This window comes from Chrysemys picta, chromosome 2, assembly GCF_011386835.1.
Source record: "Chrysemys picta bellii isolate R12L10 chromosome 2, ASM1138683v2, whole genome shotgun sequence".
In the NCBI taxonomy this organism is placed as follows: Eukaryota; Metazoa; Chordata; order Testudines; family Emydidae; genus Chrysemys; species Chrysemys picta.
In genome coordinates this window covers 24,436,638-24,451,048 of record NC_088792.1, presented here as the reverse complement: position 1 = coordinate 24,451,048, position 14,411 = coordinate 24,436,638, and the positions used below count along the sequence as shown (strand labels likewise).

General features: G+C 42.0%; 1 protein-coding gene across 24 annotated transcripts in view; it reads left to right on the top strand.

Moving 5' to 3' along the window:
• Positions 1-14,411, top strand: part of DIP2C (disco interacting protein 2 homolog C) — a 472,758-nt gene that overhangs the window by 363,577 nt on the left and 94,770 nt on the right. For all 24 annotated transcript variants that reach the window (XR_010598212.1, XR_010598211.1, XR_010598210.1 and 21 more), the window contains 2 exons: positions 11,736-11,859; positions 12,207-12,316. Coding sequence is in view for 19 of the 24 variants with exons in the window: in XM_005308091.5 (XP_005308148.1) it covers positions 11,736-11,859; positions 12,207-12,316 (234 nt within the window). In the remaining 5 variants the exon portion in view is untranslated. The remainder of the gene's footprint in view (positions 1-11,735; positions 11,860-12,206; positions 12,317-14,411) is intronic.

Here is a 14,411-nt window from a genome sequence, read left to right as displayed (position 1 = left end):
TCCCACCCCATCTAACATCCCATCACAGGCCATTGGGCATATTTACCTGCTAATAATCAAAGATCAATTAATTGCCAAAATTAGGCTATCCCATTTACCATCCCCTCCATAAACTTATCAAGCTTAGTCTTGAAGCCAGAGAGGTCTTTTGCCCCTACTACTCCCCTTGGAAGGCTGTTCCAGAACTTCACTCCTCTAATGGTTAGAAACCTTCGTCTAATTTCAAGTCTAAACTTCCTCATGTCCAGTTTATATCCATTTGTTCTTGTGTCCACATTGGTACTAAGCTTAAATAATTCCTCTCCCTCCCTGATATTTATCCCTCTGATATATTTATAAATTAAAGCAGTCCCCCCGCTCCCTGCTCTCTTTACATATGGGTATCAGAAAGTGGAGAGGACCAATTTTATGTCTTCCTTTAAAGGAGGATCCCCCATCCTGTTAATTGACAGATCAGAATAAAAGGTTGAAAATACAAAGGTATTAAATTACATACACTGCTTTCAGGAGGTGAGGTGCGAGGCAACCAGTACTTTGAAAGTCAGAAATCCTTGGTCAAGTAACAGTGCAGTTTTCTACTTCTTGTGAACAAAACCAACCAACCCAGACAAGTTCAGTGGTAGGAAAATATTCTATCTACACATAACAAAGGGATATATACCTATTTACCAATGCTTGAAAAATTACAAATAAGGGCATTTGGAGATAGAGACACTTTTCTGAAGAACAGAATAGATAACACACGAGTAAGGCTAGGATTTAGTCACAAGTATTTTTAGTAAAAGTCACGGACAATAACCAAAAAGTCATGGCCAGTGACCTGACCGTGACTTTTACTAAAAATACCCCTAACTAAATCTTAGGCAGGGGTGGCCTGGGGTGCCGCTTCTGCTCCCAGACCGCTGCTCCGGGGCAGTGCCAGTTGCCTGGGGCCGCCAGAGCAGCAGCGGTGTGGCTGACCCCAGGGCTGCCCCGGCTGCTCGGGTGACTCTTGGGTCAGACGCATCAGCCGCTGCAGCTGTGGAAGTCACAGAGGTCCAGAAAGTCACGGAATCCGTGACTTCCATGACCTCCGTGAAAGACTCGCAGCCTTACATACCGTATGAGTATCTCATACAAAAAAATAATAGATTGGTGTTTTCCCTCTGCATAGGGATAATTCTTGTCCATGGCACCTACAGGCAGTTAGTGGAAGGGAAAATAAGATGAAAAGCTTCTAACTAAAACTTGTCTGTTTAGTTCATTGTCACACTAAACTCACAGCCCCAGACTATTGCTCCTGCGTGGAGTTTTTGTTGTTTTTGTTCTACTTTAAGGGATCCTGCATTTCCAGTTTCCTAATCATGGATTCTTCTACTCCAAGTTTAAAAGGAATATTTGAAAAGAAAGGTTAAAAAGAATACAGAATATTTCAGAGATTACTACGGCTAAAGGCAAGCTAATGGCTGCTGGGAATTTCAGTCCATTGCATCCTAGGAGGTCATTTGATCGACAGCTGTCACAAGACACTAAGCCATCTTACAAATGATTCTGGGTATCCTGGAAATACAAGGCAGGATAGAATAAGTGGGGGAGGAGTAGGAAGGGATGGGTATTTGCCTAACATTTAACCACAAAAGATTTCTAGCAAAATTTATTATACAACAATAATCATGCTGCGAAGAGCAGGAAATTCTCAGCAAGAACAAATTTGTTGCCAGACAAAACCATAAATACTAATTTAATACATACATGCTGTACAGTATTGTGTGTAGATTAACACAGTTGCCAGACCCATCCTACTGGCCCGTAGTTCACTTACAGCGTAGCTGCTGTTTTTAGTTGGTTCACATCTTCCTTTGAACATGTAGACTACAAAATGCACACTGCCAGTGTTAACTGAAGCATGCACAGAAGAGATCAAATAATGAGGAAGCATAAAAGAACAGCTTAGGCTATTGTATGATGACACATATATGACACATCCTTCAGCTGGTGCCAGAAGCAAAGCCGCTACCGTGTGACCAAGTAGAGGTTTTCCTTCTGGGACTGCTCACAAAGCATGATTTTTATCTCATTGCTTCCACCCTAGTTCCTGCGCTATATAAACAAAGGTAGAAATATCTGCAGTCATACATGCTCTGAGAATGTGCAGTATCATTTATCAGGTAGAGATCGTTCAGTCCAATTTTTTAGAAAGTTATACCCCACCCCCTCAATTACTGTTGTAGTAATTCAATATTTCTGAAGAAACACACACACACACACACACACACACACACACACAAAAGCGGCTCAGCCAAATTAAGGTAAGGAATTATTTTGACATGGTCTATTTACTTGGACAAATAGATTTTACAGTCTATAGAGAAGAATGTGTCAGTAGACATCTTAAAATAAATCCAATTCAGTAGATTTATGTTTTATTATTAACACTTAACCATGACTCTTGGCAGGGAGCAATATAATAGGACGTTTTTCCCCTGGAAGTTATGTTGATCAAATATGTTTCTTCCTCTACCATGAAAGTAAATTTTACTATGGGAATTTGCTGAAGGCTCTTACAATTTAAATAATCTAGTTGTCCTGTTTATATTAGCACACGTAAAATCTCAATTTCATGTACCAAATGCCAAACAATGCACCAAGTTATACATTTTATGTCACACGTCTTAATGTAATCCTGTTTGGTATTAAACCAGTGCAAATTAATATATTGTGCTTCCACAGAAGCCATTATAAAAATATATTTTCAAAACTCAAGGCCCTTATCTTTTCCTCTGAAGTACAGTTTTACAAATAAAAGTGATCCACAAATTTGTTTGTGAAAATAAATATGTCAGAATGAGGTCCAAGTCATCTTTCCTTAAGTCTCACTGTAAAAATAATGGAGCAGCCATAAGCCCCCATCCTTTTCTACATAATAGTCTCTCTCTCTCTCTCTCTCTCTCTCTCTCTCTCTCTCACTCTCACACACACACACACACAATCATATGCATATTCCTTCCAGAGCCTGGAATGGACTCCAACTTTCCTATGTCTCAATCACCATGATTGGACACAAACTCTTGCACAAGGAGAGTGAAGTTTATTTTTATATAGAAATATTAATCCCAAATCACTTCACAAACTACATATTTACCATACTGAGATGCAGCCACATCCGTGGTGCCACAAAGTCATGAGACCTCCTTATCAATTTCTTCCTAGTGATGGCCAAAGTGCCCATTTGTAACACCAGGGAGAGAGCGTTGGCCGACGGGGTGCTCTGTGATTGTGGGGCCTATTTCCATTACTCTCTCCGTTCACGTCTCTCGGCAGAGTTCCTCTGGCCCACATCCGCTGTCTTCCTTGACAGCTCTGAGGAGCAGTGGGTGCTGTCCGGGATTCTCTGCTTGGTGTCCCCTTCAGGTTCCCTACTTTTGACCTTTTGACCTGCACACCTGTCCCTGTTTTTTTTCTTTTGTTGTCCCCCATATTTATTTGAGTCCCTGGCTCAGTGGCTCCTCCCCTTAGGCTGAGGGGAGGGGCTTTTATTCATGATCAGACTTGCTCCCACCCACTTCCCAGAACCTAACAGGACCTGTGGGATCTCTCATCCAGAGTACTGGCATGCAATCCAGCAGCAAGAGGAGGACCATTTATCTACAGACACTGGTGAAAGCCTACTTATGAAAGGCTTTAGTGAATCTTTAATAAGCTCCTGGAGCAGACAGAACTTATGGTTTGTTTCATCCAAAAGATTGATACTCTAGGACCACACAAGTACAGTCACACACTCATCTGCAAAAACCTAATTTTATGTACTTCAACAGAGTAAAAGGCTGAGCTGTGCATTCAAAGAATGAAAGCAGTGACCCCAAAGTACTTCAGACCTGATATTTGGATACCTAAGCCATTCTCTTTACTTCACACCCGTATTTACTGCCATTCTAAATTGTAACTGGTGGAGGTTTCCCTGTTAGACCAGTGTTATTAGCAAGCTCTCCCTGTCTCTGCGATGCAGACTGCATCCGTTCAGTTTGTAGCTGGTCTCCATTGGAATCCTGAGGCTTCTTCCAGCTGCCCAGATTCAACATAATATACTGTGGCACGCTCACTGCTCTGCCGATGAAGCAGGTTAACATAAATTAATTAAATAGCTGGAGAAAGCTCAAGTCACATCTGACAAAAGTAGTGTTTGGTTCTGTAACCCTTTTGCAGGGCAGTAGAGTGATTTGATTTGTTAAGGAATTTTGATGTTACTATCAGACAGAAAATCTTCATGGTTTCTCTTTTCAATAACCTTTCAATTCTCAACTCACGGAGACTAAACTTATAAATACTCAGAAGAAATGCTGACTAATAGTAGCCAGAACCCAGAAAGATCAATGTTCTTAAACCTATGGATGTTTGTTACTCCGTCTGGAGGCCGTCCACATCACACCAACATGATACTGTCAACTTCAACTAGATTAAAAACTCACAAGTTTTATTGAGGCACTCAACACTATGGTGTCACAGTGCGGATGTGTGAAGTGTAGCAAAAAAGCTATCTTGTGCTTACATCCCTAGTGCTGCATGCAAAACTGCAGTGTGTCAGTTGCCTGCCACAACTCATGCTCAGCAGTCCTGTGGGGTTTGCCCATATTGCAGCTATCAGTGCAAGCTTTCAGCAGTATTGTGGGCATTACGTACAATTGCCCCTTCTGGCCAGCAGGGGCTGCTGTGGCACTGACTTTTGGAGTGGTAAATGGCTGCTCTGCTCCCCTGCTAGTTCCAGACCAGCATGAAACTCCCGTGGGGAGGAGGAGGGTGCTAGTGACTTGTAGGGAGATGGAGGGACAAGACTGGAAGAGAGCAAAATAGAGGAGTTTAATAGGGAGTGGGGTAGATGGAGCTGGGCTGCTCAAGTTTCTTCCACAGGCTTCAACTCACTTCCCCCACCAATTGTTCCAGAAGTGCCCAATTCCCTCCTGCACCCTCAGTACACCCTCACCCTGCCTCTGATAGGCTCCTGTCTCTCCCAGGCCTGCTGTCATTGCTCTGGGGTACCATGAGGGGAAAGCTGATGACCGTCAGTAAAATTGTCACACATGGATCTGCTCAAACTTGACAGTGCTGTAGGACTGTGTTTCTGAATGTGTCCAACTACATTTGACACCTGTGAAGCTTCACAACAGTCTTCACTCACAAAGATTTGAAGGAGCAGTATGTTCTGGAGTGACTCCGATTTTGTCAAAGTGTTGAGATAAGATTGTGTGAGTAACTAGACTGATCCGTGTTTTTTGGAAACACAGGGGTCATGTTATGGTGGTACCGTATGATCTGTACTCCGTGATCTGTACTGGATTCTAGTTGGTTTCTGGGTGAAATTCAATGTTTTAATTTTGGTCTGTAAAATCCTAAAAATGGGACCCAGCTATTTGAGAATTTCTTTGTTCAGTACTATAATAGTTGAGATAATTTGAAGTGCCTTAGTGTTTAGGCCCCAATTTACCAAACAATCCCTATTGAGCAAATCAGTTAAGCATGTGTTTTTCGGAGTTGAGGCCTTAACTGAGAGGTGTTGCTGGTATAGTGTCTTCTGTGAAAGATCCTCTACTCTGGCACTCACTTCATTCCTTTGTCTAGCCCATCAAAGCCATTCTGTCGGCTCTCAGGGCATGTAGCAAATCTTGTCTCTTTGCTCAAGTTTTTGAGGAGAGGTGAGTGAAAGGAACACTCTTGCTGTTTAATTTCTGAATGGTAATTGTAATGAGGCACATTTCAGTAGCTTTTCTTTTCTTTTCTTTTCTTTTTTTTTAACTGGTACATACACCTAGAGCAATATAGGCACAATTAAAAAATAAATAAATCAGAATTAAATACTGTATCTTCCAGCAGTCTGCCTGGGTTTTGTCCCCATTCACTAGTTCACCTAAAACTATAGTGGTTACTTGTAAACCACAAGCGTAAGGGGTTTTATGACAATTAGATTTGAATGACCGCCATTGAGCTTTTAACTAGCAAATGCTGAAGGAAGCCCAGTAGACTACTGGAATGAGTTGTAGACTTGGAATAAAAGAAGAGAGTCTTTGCTAATTTTGAAGTGTCCCTAGCTCATAAGGGCAGACTAGATTTGAATGGCAGTTGGCCTCCAGGAGAGCAAGATAGAACGAGGGATGAGACAACGTTGACTCATGTCAAAGTGTTTTGATTGTAGAATTTCAGTGCAAGAATGTCTCTAAAGTGATGATTTGTAATCCATAAACTTGTGTAAATCAGGAACCAATCTTTATGATGAATTGGAGGATTTGTGCAATGCTAGTGCTGTTTTTTTTTGTTTTTTTTATTAATGAAATTGTGGACCACCATTCAAATTCATTGGGAGATACTGAAGGAAAGAAATTAGTGGCCTCTCTTTTATGCTCAGTAGGACAGTAACCTCTGTCTTAGAATGACTGGCTGGTCTCCGGCATGTTTGTACAAGATTCAGCAAGGATAGCCATGCAATTAATTTGTCAGCTCTACAAAACTCTGTCTGTTTTGGGACCTCCTGAGTAGAACTGAGTGAATTGTTGATTTTTTTTTTTCAGTTCAGTTACCGAAAGCAAAGATTCAAATTATTAAAAAAAAAAAAAAATAATCAATGTTTCAAACAGAAACTGAATTTTTTTCAGTATTTCTCACCAAAATGAAAAATCAAAAAAATTTCATTTGCATCAACAAAAACATTTTGAATGTCACTTTGAAATGAAATGAAATTATTTGTTTCAATAAACATAATGCCAAACTGATTTGTTTTGAAAATGTCAAAACTAACTTTTCCTTCCCTCCCCCACTTTTTTTTTTTCAATTTGGCCAAGATGGCAAATAGTTTCAGCCTCCCCAAAAGTGCTTTATTTTTTCTTTTTCTTTTTCCCAGCAAATTTACCATTTGACCAGACATTTTCACCCAGCTCTGCTGCTGCGGTTACTGACAGAGCTGTGTGAGAGGAGCAGCACTTCTCCCAGAAACTGATACTATGTGATTCTCTTATTGTCATCTCTTTGTATTTTTAAAAGGGACACTTCCCTTGTCTGGATTTTCATAGAAGCAGAAGTAAATATGAGAGGTCAATGCTGAAGAATCTTCTTGCAAAAGAATGTTTTAAATTTTGCCAAGCTTAAACTAAATCTCTGACAACTGCAGTGAACAAAAATGAATGTGACAACTTCTGAATGTCTGAACTGAATGAGTTATATAATTCTGTTTATTATGGATCAGTTTATTGTCCCACAATATTTACTCAAATGTGAGCATATGCTAGTTCAGATAATCATGTTGTATAAAAAGATCATTCTCTGGAGGTACAGAATCAAGCTAATGCAGACAAATGAGAAGTAGTGGGATGTAGCTGTTCTTTTTGGTTTTTTCCTTTATTTGCTTTTTCCCTTTATTCACTAGTTATAATTAAGTGATATTCTTAATATGGGGAGAGGGGGGTGAAGTACACAAAGACCTGATGCTATTAATATAGTAGTGAATTCAAAGCAAAAGTTTAGACAGAAGGAAAGACCAGTTCTGAATTTTGCAGTTTAGGTCAAATTATAATTTTTCATGTAATTTTATTTTGTCAAATGAGTATAAATAAAATGATCACAACTAGTGAATAAAGGGCGCTGTGGGGGACTGTGCCTGCGGACAGTCAACGTAAACAAAATGTCTCACGGCACACCAGTGGATTACCTTGATGGGCCAAAGGTTGCCGACCCTTGGGCTAAGTGAACCGAGAAGTGCTATTTTGTTCTGATAAAGGGATTTGAGGGGTTCTATTTCCATCCGGCACGAAATTCACTGGTGAAAGAAAGGGCCCAACAGCACAGATTCAAGTCCACCCCAAAAGACAGAGACTCCAAGTGGTTGGACCTTCTTGGCAGACAGATCTATACCTCATCATCTTTACAGATGAGGATCTTGAATCAACAAGCTTTGCTGTCCAAGCATAATTTCCTCAACTAATCAACCATGTCCAAGTTTGTGGACTAGTTTCCTGAGGCCTCACATGAGGAGTTTTGGGTGTTTGCTGTGGACACTTTAACCAGGGTAATGGCCTGTGCAGTTACTATGAAGAGGGCTACAAACCTTCGGGATTGCATCGGATTTCCAGCAACCCATTGAGGACTTTCCCTTTGATGGCTGGACCTTGTTCTTGGAAGACTCACACTTCGCTCTCCTTTAAGGACTCCAGGACTACCTTAAGGTCCTTGGGAGTATACATGCCATCCATGCAGAGAGGCCGCTATGGAGCTCAGCAGCAGCAGTATTCCCCACAGCACTCTTATGCATAACTCTTTCTCCCACCTCCACAAAGCCACATGACTACCCCAGAAAGAGGGATAGATCTCACACTAGGAAGCAGTTGGGCTCAGGGCTCAGCCAGTTCACGCATCCTCCCTGGGTGTCTGCTAAGTGCCCATTTTGATTCCTTGATCCAGAGCACTGTTCCAATCGTTGCTCTGTCCTTCCCTCTCCCTCTCCCATCCCTTTGGGGACAGGCTGGCCTGTTTTTACAATGCTTGAGGCTCGATTATCTTCAACAGCTGGGCCCTACACACTGTCAAATCAGGCTAAGCCATCCAGTTCCTCTCCATGCACCCTCCCCATCCCCTCTCCCTATCCCTCTTCAGGGACCCCTCTCATGATACACAGCTCATCAAGCAGGTCAGCTCTCTGCTGGTGTTGGGAACAGTAGAGGAAATCCCACCAGGACTCTGGGGCCATGGTTTCTTCTATTCCCAGTACTTCCTGGTACTAAACCCCCAGGATGGGATGAGACCCATATTTGACCTTCATGGCCTCAACAAATTTATCAAATAAATGAGGTTCTGCATAGTCACTCTATGGGCTATCCTCCCCTGCTGTCTCAGGATGACTGGTTTGCTGTTCTGGACTTCAGGACACCTATTATCATGTGGTGATTCTACTGAGCCACAGGAAGTTTCTTCATTTTGTTGTGGGAGAATACCATTTTCAGTATATGGTTTGCCCATTTGGCCCCTATTCCACCTCTCAAGTTTTCACCAAAAGCATGGCTGTGGTGATGGCATATCTCAGGAGGGAGGGAATCCACATCTTCTCATATCTTGATGTCTGGATGCTGAAGAGTGGATCCAGAGAGGAGGTTCTTGCACACGTCAACACCACACTGCATTTGCTTGACTGTCTAGGACTCATTTAAACACTGGACAGTCTATCTTGGCTTCCACTCAAAAAATCAAGTTCATTGGGGCCCTGTTAGATTCCACAGAATCAAGAGCATTCCTGATGAATGACTGTTTCCAGGCAATTCAACAGCTCTGCCTCAGTCTGCAGTCTCAGCCCCCCATGACAGTCCGGGTGCATCCAACCCTATTGGGACACATCTGCTTGTTTGTAGGTGGTCCAGTTTGTGAGGCTGTGCCTTTTCCCCCTCCAGATGTGGCTCAGGATGTCTACCGCCCTGCCCTGCCCTACATTCTCTGGACAATTTGGTTTGCCTTCCTTCACTAGTCCTAGACTCCTTGCTCTGGTGAGAGTCCCCATGCAATGTGTGCCAGGGAGTCCCTTTCACTCAGCCCTCTTCACCAAGTCAATGGTTACCAATGCTTCCCTTCTGTGTTGGGGGGGGTACATCTGGATCCATTGAAGGTGCAGGGTCTGTGGTCAGAACAGGAAGTCTCTCTCCATATCAACATGCTGGAACTTCAAGCCATCCACAATGCATGCCAGACTTTCTGGGACTATATCAGACATTCAGTGGTTCACATACTTACCAACAATACCACCGTGATTTACTGGGTGAACTAACAAGGGCGTGCATACTCCAGGTTACTCTGCCTGGAGGTGATCAACCTGTGACAATTCTGTATCGAAGAGAACTCCAGCAGCAGTTAACTTGCTGTGGGTGCAGAATCATCTCACAGACTATCTTAGTATGATTTTCTCCCTTAGCTACGAGTGTTCCCTAAAGATGAATGTCCTGCGGGTCGTCTTCGCAAAATAGAGCTTTCCCATAATTGACCTGTTTGCGACATGAGAAAACAGAAAGTGTCACCTGTACTGCTCTCAGGCTCCCACTCTGACGCCTTCCACTTCAGCTGGCAGTCGACTCTTGTGTACATCTTTCCTCCTTTTACGATCATTTTCCCGGTTATCCTCAAATTCAAGGTGGATCAGGCCAAGGTCATCCTCATTGCTCCAGCGTGGCTGAGACTGTGCTGGTTCTTGGATCTTCTTGCACTGTCTGTTTAGCCTCCCATACCACTTCCTCTCCCTCCCGTCTTGCTTGTTCAGAACCATGGCCAAACCCTTCACCCTGTGCTCAGCTCCTTGCACAGCCTTATAGCTGCTGCATGGCTGAATGAAGAGGAAAAGCACTGTTCGGCAGCTGTCCAATAAGCCCTATTCAACAGTAGGAAGTCCTCCACTAGGCCAGCCTACTTACCGAAGTGAAAGAGGTTTTTGGTGTGGTCCTTGTCCCACAAGACCCAGCTGACATGGACTTCTATCCGGGACATCTTGGAGTATCTGTTACATCTTCACCATCTGGCAGCAATATCAGCGTTCCATCCTCCTAGTCAGGGAAAATTTGTTTTTTTCCAATGCCAAGATTTCTGAAAGGACTCCTCTGCTTACATTCTCTGGTCTAAGAGCCAGCCCCCTTGTGGACCTAAACACAATTTTGGTGTCTCTAATTGGGCCTCCATTCAAGCGCCTTGCATCCTGTCCACTGCCCCTCTAGTCTAAAAAAACCATGTTCCTGCTAGCCATTACCTCTGCAAGGAGGGTGTGTGAGCTGCAGGCTTGGATGGTAGGGCCTTATCTACACACAGATCACCAAGCACAAGGTAATACTGCAGACTTCATGAAGGGACAAGCAGTCTCTGCACAGACTATCTCTAGATCCTGTCTTAAGACTGCATATGAAATAGCTTCAGCTACACCTCCTCAGCAGATATGAGCTCATTCGCTGAGAGCCCAAGTGACATCGATAGCTTTACTCAGTGACATTTCCATATTAGACATTTACAGGGAGGCCATGTGGTCAGCCATGCACTTATGGACCCTTCTGCTATTACCGCATCTTCCAGAGTGAGTGCGGGCCTCAGTAGGGCAGTCCAGCAACCTACATTTCGGTAGACTCCGAGCCCTCCCAGATGGGGTACTGCTTGTGAGTCACCTATGTGGAATACACACCTGCATTTACTCAAAGACGATAAAAAAAGTTACTTACTGTAACTATGGTTCTTCGAGATGTGATGCAGATGTGTATTCCATGACCCACCCTCCATCCCCTCTGCATCAGAGTCTCCTCTCATGGGCTTTTCGTGTCAAGGAACCGAGGGGGGTCAGGACGATGTTGTCTTATATAGCCAGGGCAGGGGCCATAATCACAAGGCATGAGCGCCACCCCTCTATGGGTACTGCTAAGCAAAAGTCTTGGCTCCTGCACACTGGGTGTGCACACACCTAAGTGGAATACACATCTACATCATTCTTCGAAGAGCCACATTTACAGTAAGTTAACCATTTCTTATTTCATCTTGTGTAGAGATGTAAAAGATGAAGCCATATGATGGCTTTAATCCTTTGAATGGATATATATGGTTGTGAGGATGAATATATCCAAATTATAGAACTCCTTTGTCAGTGTCAAGTTAAGCCATTATATTTTGTCAATTAATTGTAAAACAAACTACAAAAAAAGCATGTTGCATGCAATCAGTTCTAGTAAATTTCACTTGTTGCTTTTCTTATTTTTGTGATCAATTAGGATGCAGGAAGCCAACAAATCGGTTTCTTACTTGGAAGCTGTGGTGTTACTGTGGCCTTGACTAGTGATGCATGCCATAAAGGACTGCCTAAAAGCCCTACAGGGGAGATACCACAGTTTAAAGGTAAACTTATCCTCATTAAACCTACATCTTATACAAAGATTCCACATGTGTTACTAAATAGCACTTACGAACATGTCACATATTCACCATTAGTACTTTTGAGGTTTAGAAACTAGCCTCAACATAATAGGTCCTAATGTCTATGTACAGAAAGTATAATAATTAATAATCCTGGTTGGTCTACTCCAGTGGGGATACTCACATGAGTAAAATAAACAGTATTCAGCCAACCACACTGTAGAAGCATAGAGCACATTTGAAATAAACTTGCGTGCAGAAGAATTTCATTCTCTTGTACTATTTATCCAGCAGAAACTCAGCAAAAGCTGTCTTTGTCTGTTTCTCAGGGTGGCCAAAGCTGCTATGGTTTGTCACAGAATCTAAACATCTTTCTAAACCTCCTCGTGACTGGTTCCCACATATCAAGGATGCAAACAATGACACAGCTTACATAGAGGTGAGTTAATAAAGATAAATAATATTTTCCCTATGATCCATTGCATAAGACACTTCTGAATAACATTAAGATAAACATAACTATGTTGCCACTGCTTCTATAAACAATGAGCATCCTGTTTACTTTCAGTATAAATAGGAACTGAATATTGCATGAAAGTTAATATAATATTAAATAGTTAACTTTGCATTTCTGGAGTCTTTTTGACTTAAAGGTTTCTACAGTATTTGGGGCTCTGATTCAGCAGTGCTCTAAGTACAGTCTTAGAGCATGCATGTGATTAACTGCTTTGCTGAATTGGGATTTCAGATGTTACAGTGATGGACGCTTCACAAATAAGTAAGCTGCAGCAGTGTGGACACCCAACTTTTGCACTTCCAGACTTTGATTTTGTTTGTTTGTTTGTTTTTGTTACAACTTTCATTAAAGATAAACCAAACTGACTGAAAAAAAAAACTTATCAAGAAAGTCACAAAGCTATAAAAAATAAAGGAATGCAATATAATGCTTAATGTCACTTCTCCTAACACACAATGAACTGATGACACCAGAGATTTTGAAGGGGTGGGAGCTGGAAGTCCACAACTTATTAAATGGCAGGAATTCATAAACCATGTTCACTTGCTCTCATGGAGATCATATGTATATTAACTCCCACAAAGTGATATGTAGTCTGAATGACCCATGTATTCAGGAGAGTTCTGTCCTATCCTGTCCTTAAAACTAGACCCTCTCTGTGCTCAAGAGGAGTCCAGACTTTCTCCAGCTGCATCTTTTGAGATATGGAAATGACTAGCAAAGTGTATGGTGGACCATCTCCTCAGTGCCTTAGAAACAGTCATCTTTTTCCCCCTTAGCTTCATCTGAAGTTCTTTTCCTGTCGCCAGGCAAACCCTCCCCTCCCCCTCTCTTTTTTTTCTTTGCCCACATGGCTCCTACTCAATTTAACTTGCTGCCACAATATTCTATAGGACTTTTCCTGTTCTGCCATAGCTCTTACTCACCATACAGGCTTCTCACTGATCTGTTCAGACGAGGGATCATAAACAAGCATCACCTAAAGAAGTTTTGTCCCTAGAATTTGTGGACCTGAGTAAGGAAGAGAAGCTGCTTGTTCCTCATCCTTTGTTAAAAATCTTGTCTCTTGCCAGTCAGTATATGGGGTTAAATTCCCTCCCGAAAGACCCACTTCAGGGAGGGAAAATTAGCATAGCTAGATGCATTTAACTTTTTCGGGTGTAGGTTTTTCTGTTCCTTTTTTCCTCTTTTGAAAGGAGCAAATGAATTAAATAATGTTAGCATTTAAATAATCACAAGTGAAGCTAGTGCCCTACTCAGTTCAAAGTGGTTGGGATTTCCCATCTATATGCTTGATAATGTTAGTTTTCCAAAAGAGTGGGTTAACATGGCAGCTATGCATATGTATTGAATGTTGATGGCTATCTTCATGATGGAAGAAGATACTGATTTTGTTTAAATGACGACTTAGAATTTGCAGCCTACTGCAGAAAGTACCAAAAATTGTGAGGGCTCCAAACTCAGCACCATGATTCTTCACCATCCTCTCATTATTTTTTCTTCTTACATGTAATACAGTTCGTGTATTTCTGTTAGCATCAATACCCTCACACACATGATTGTAGCAGCCACCCCTTTGCCGGTCATGTTCAGGAGGGCTGCCTGAATAATTTAATAGATGACCAGTGAGAAGTAACTTCTCAAATTTTTAAATCTAGTCAACATATTACTCAGTGATGTCTTACTTAGGTTACTCAGACTTCTACTGCTGGTGTTGCTAGTGTGATCAAAAGCAAGGTTAGAATTAATATCAAATGTAATTCTCCCACCATCCCTGAACGCAAACAGCTGAAGAGTTCCTGATAGCAAACATGACAAGTTTCTGCCTAAAAAGACACCTTCTCCAGGAAAAATAAATGGGTTTAATAAAAACTGTTTTGCAGCCTTCATTATAACTCTTCCTACCTGTGAAAGCTAAAATAAAGTAACAAAAGTTCATCAACCGGCCTTTGTTTCTACATGTTAAATGCTTTGAACCTAACTGCCAAACAATAAGAGCAGTGCTACTGTTGCATAC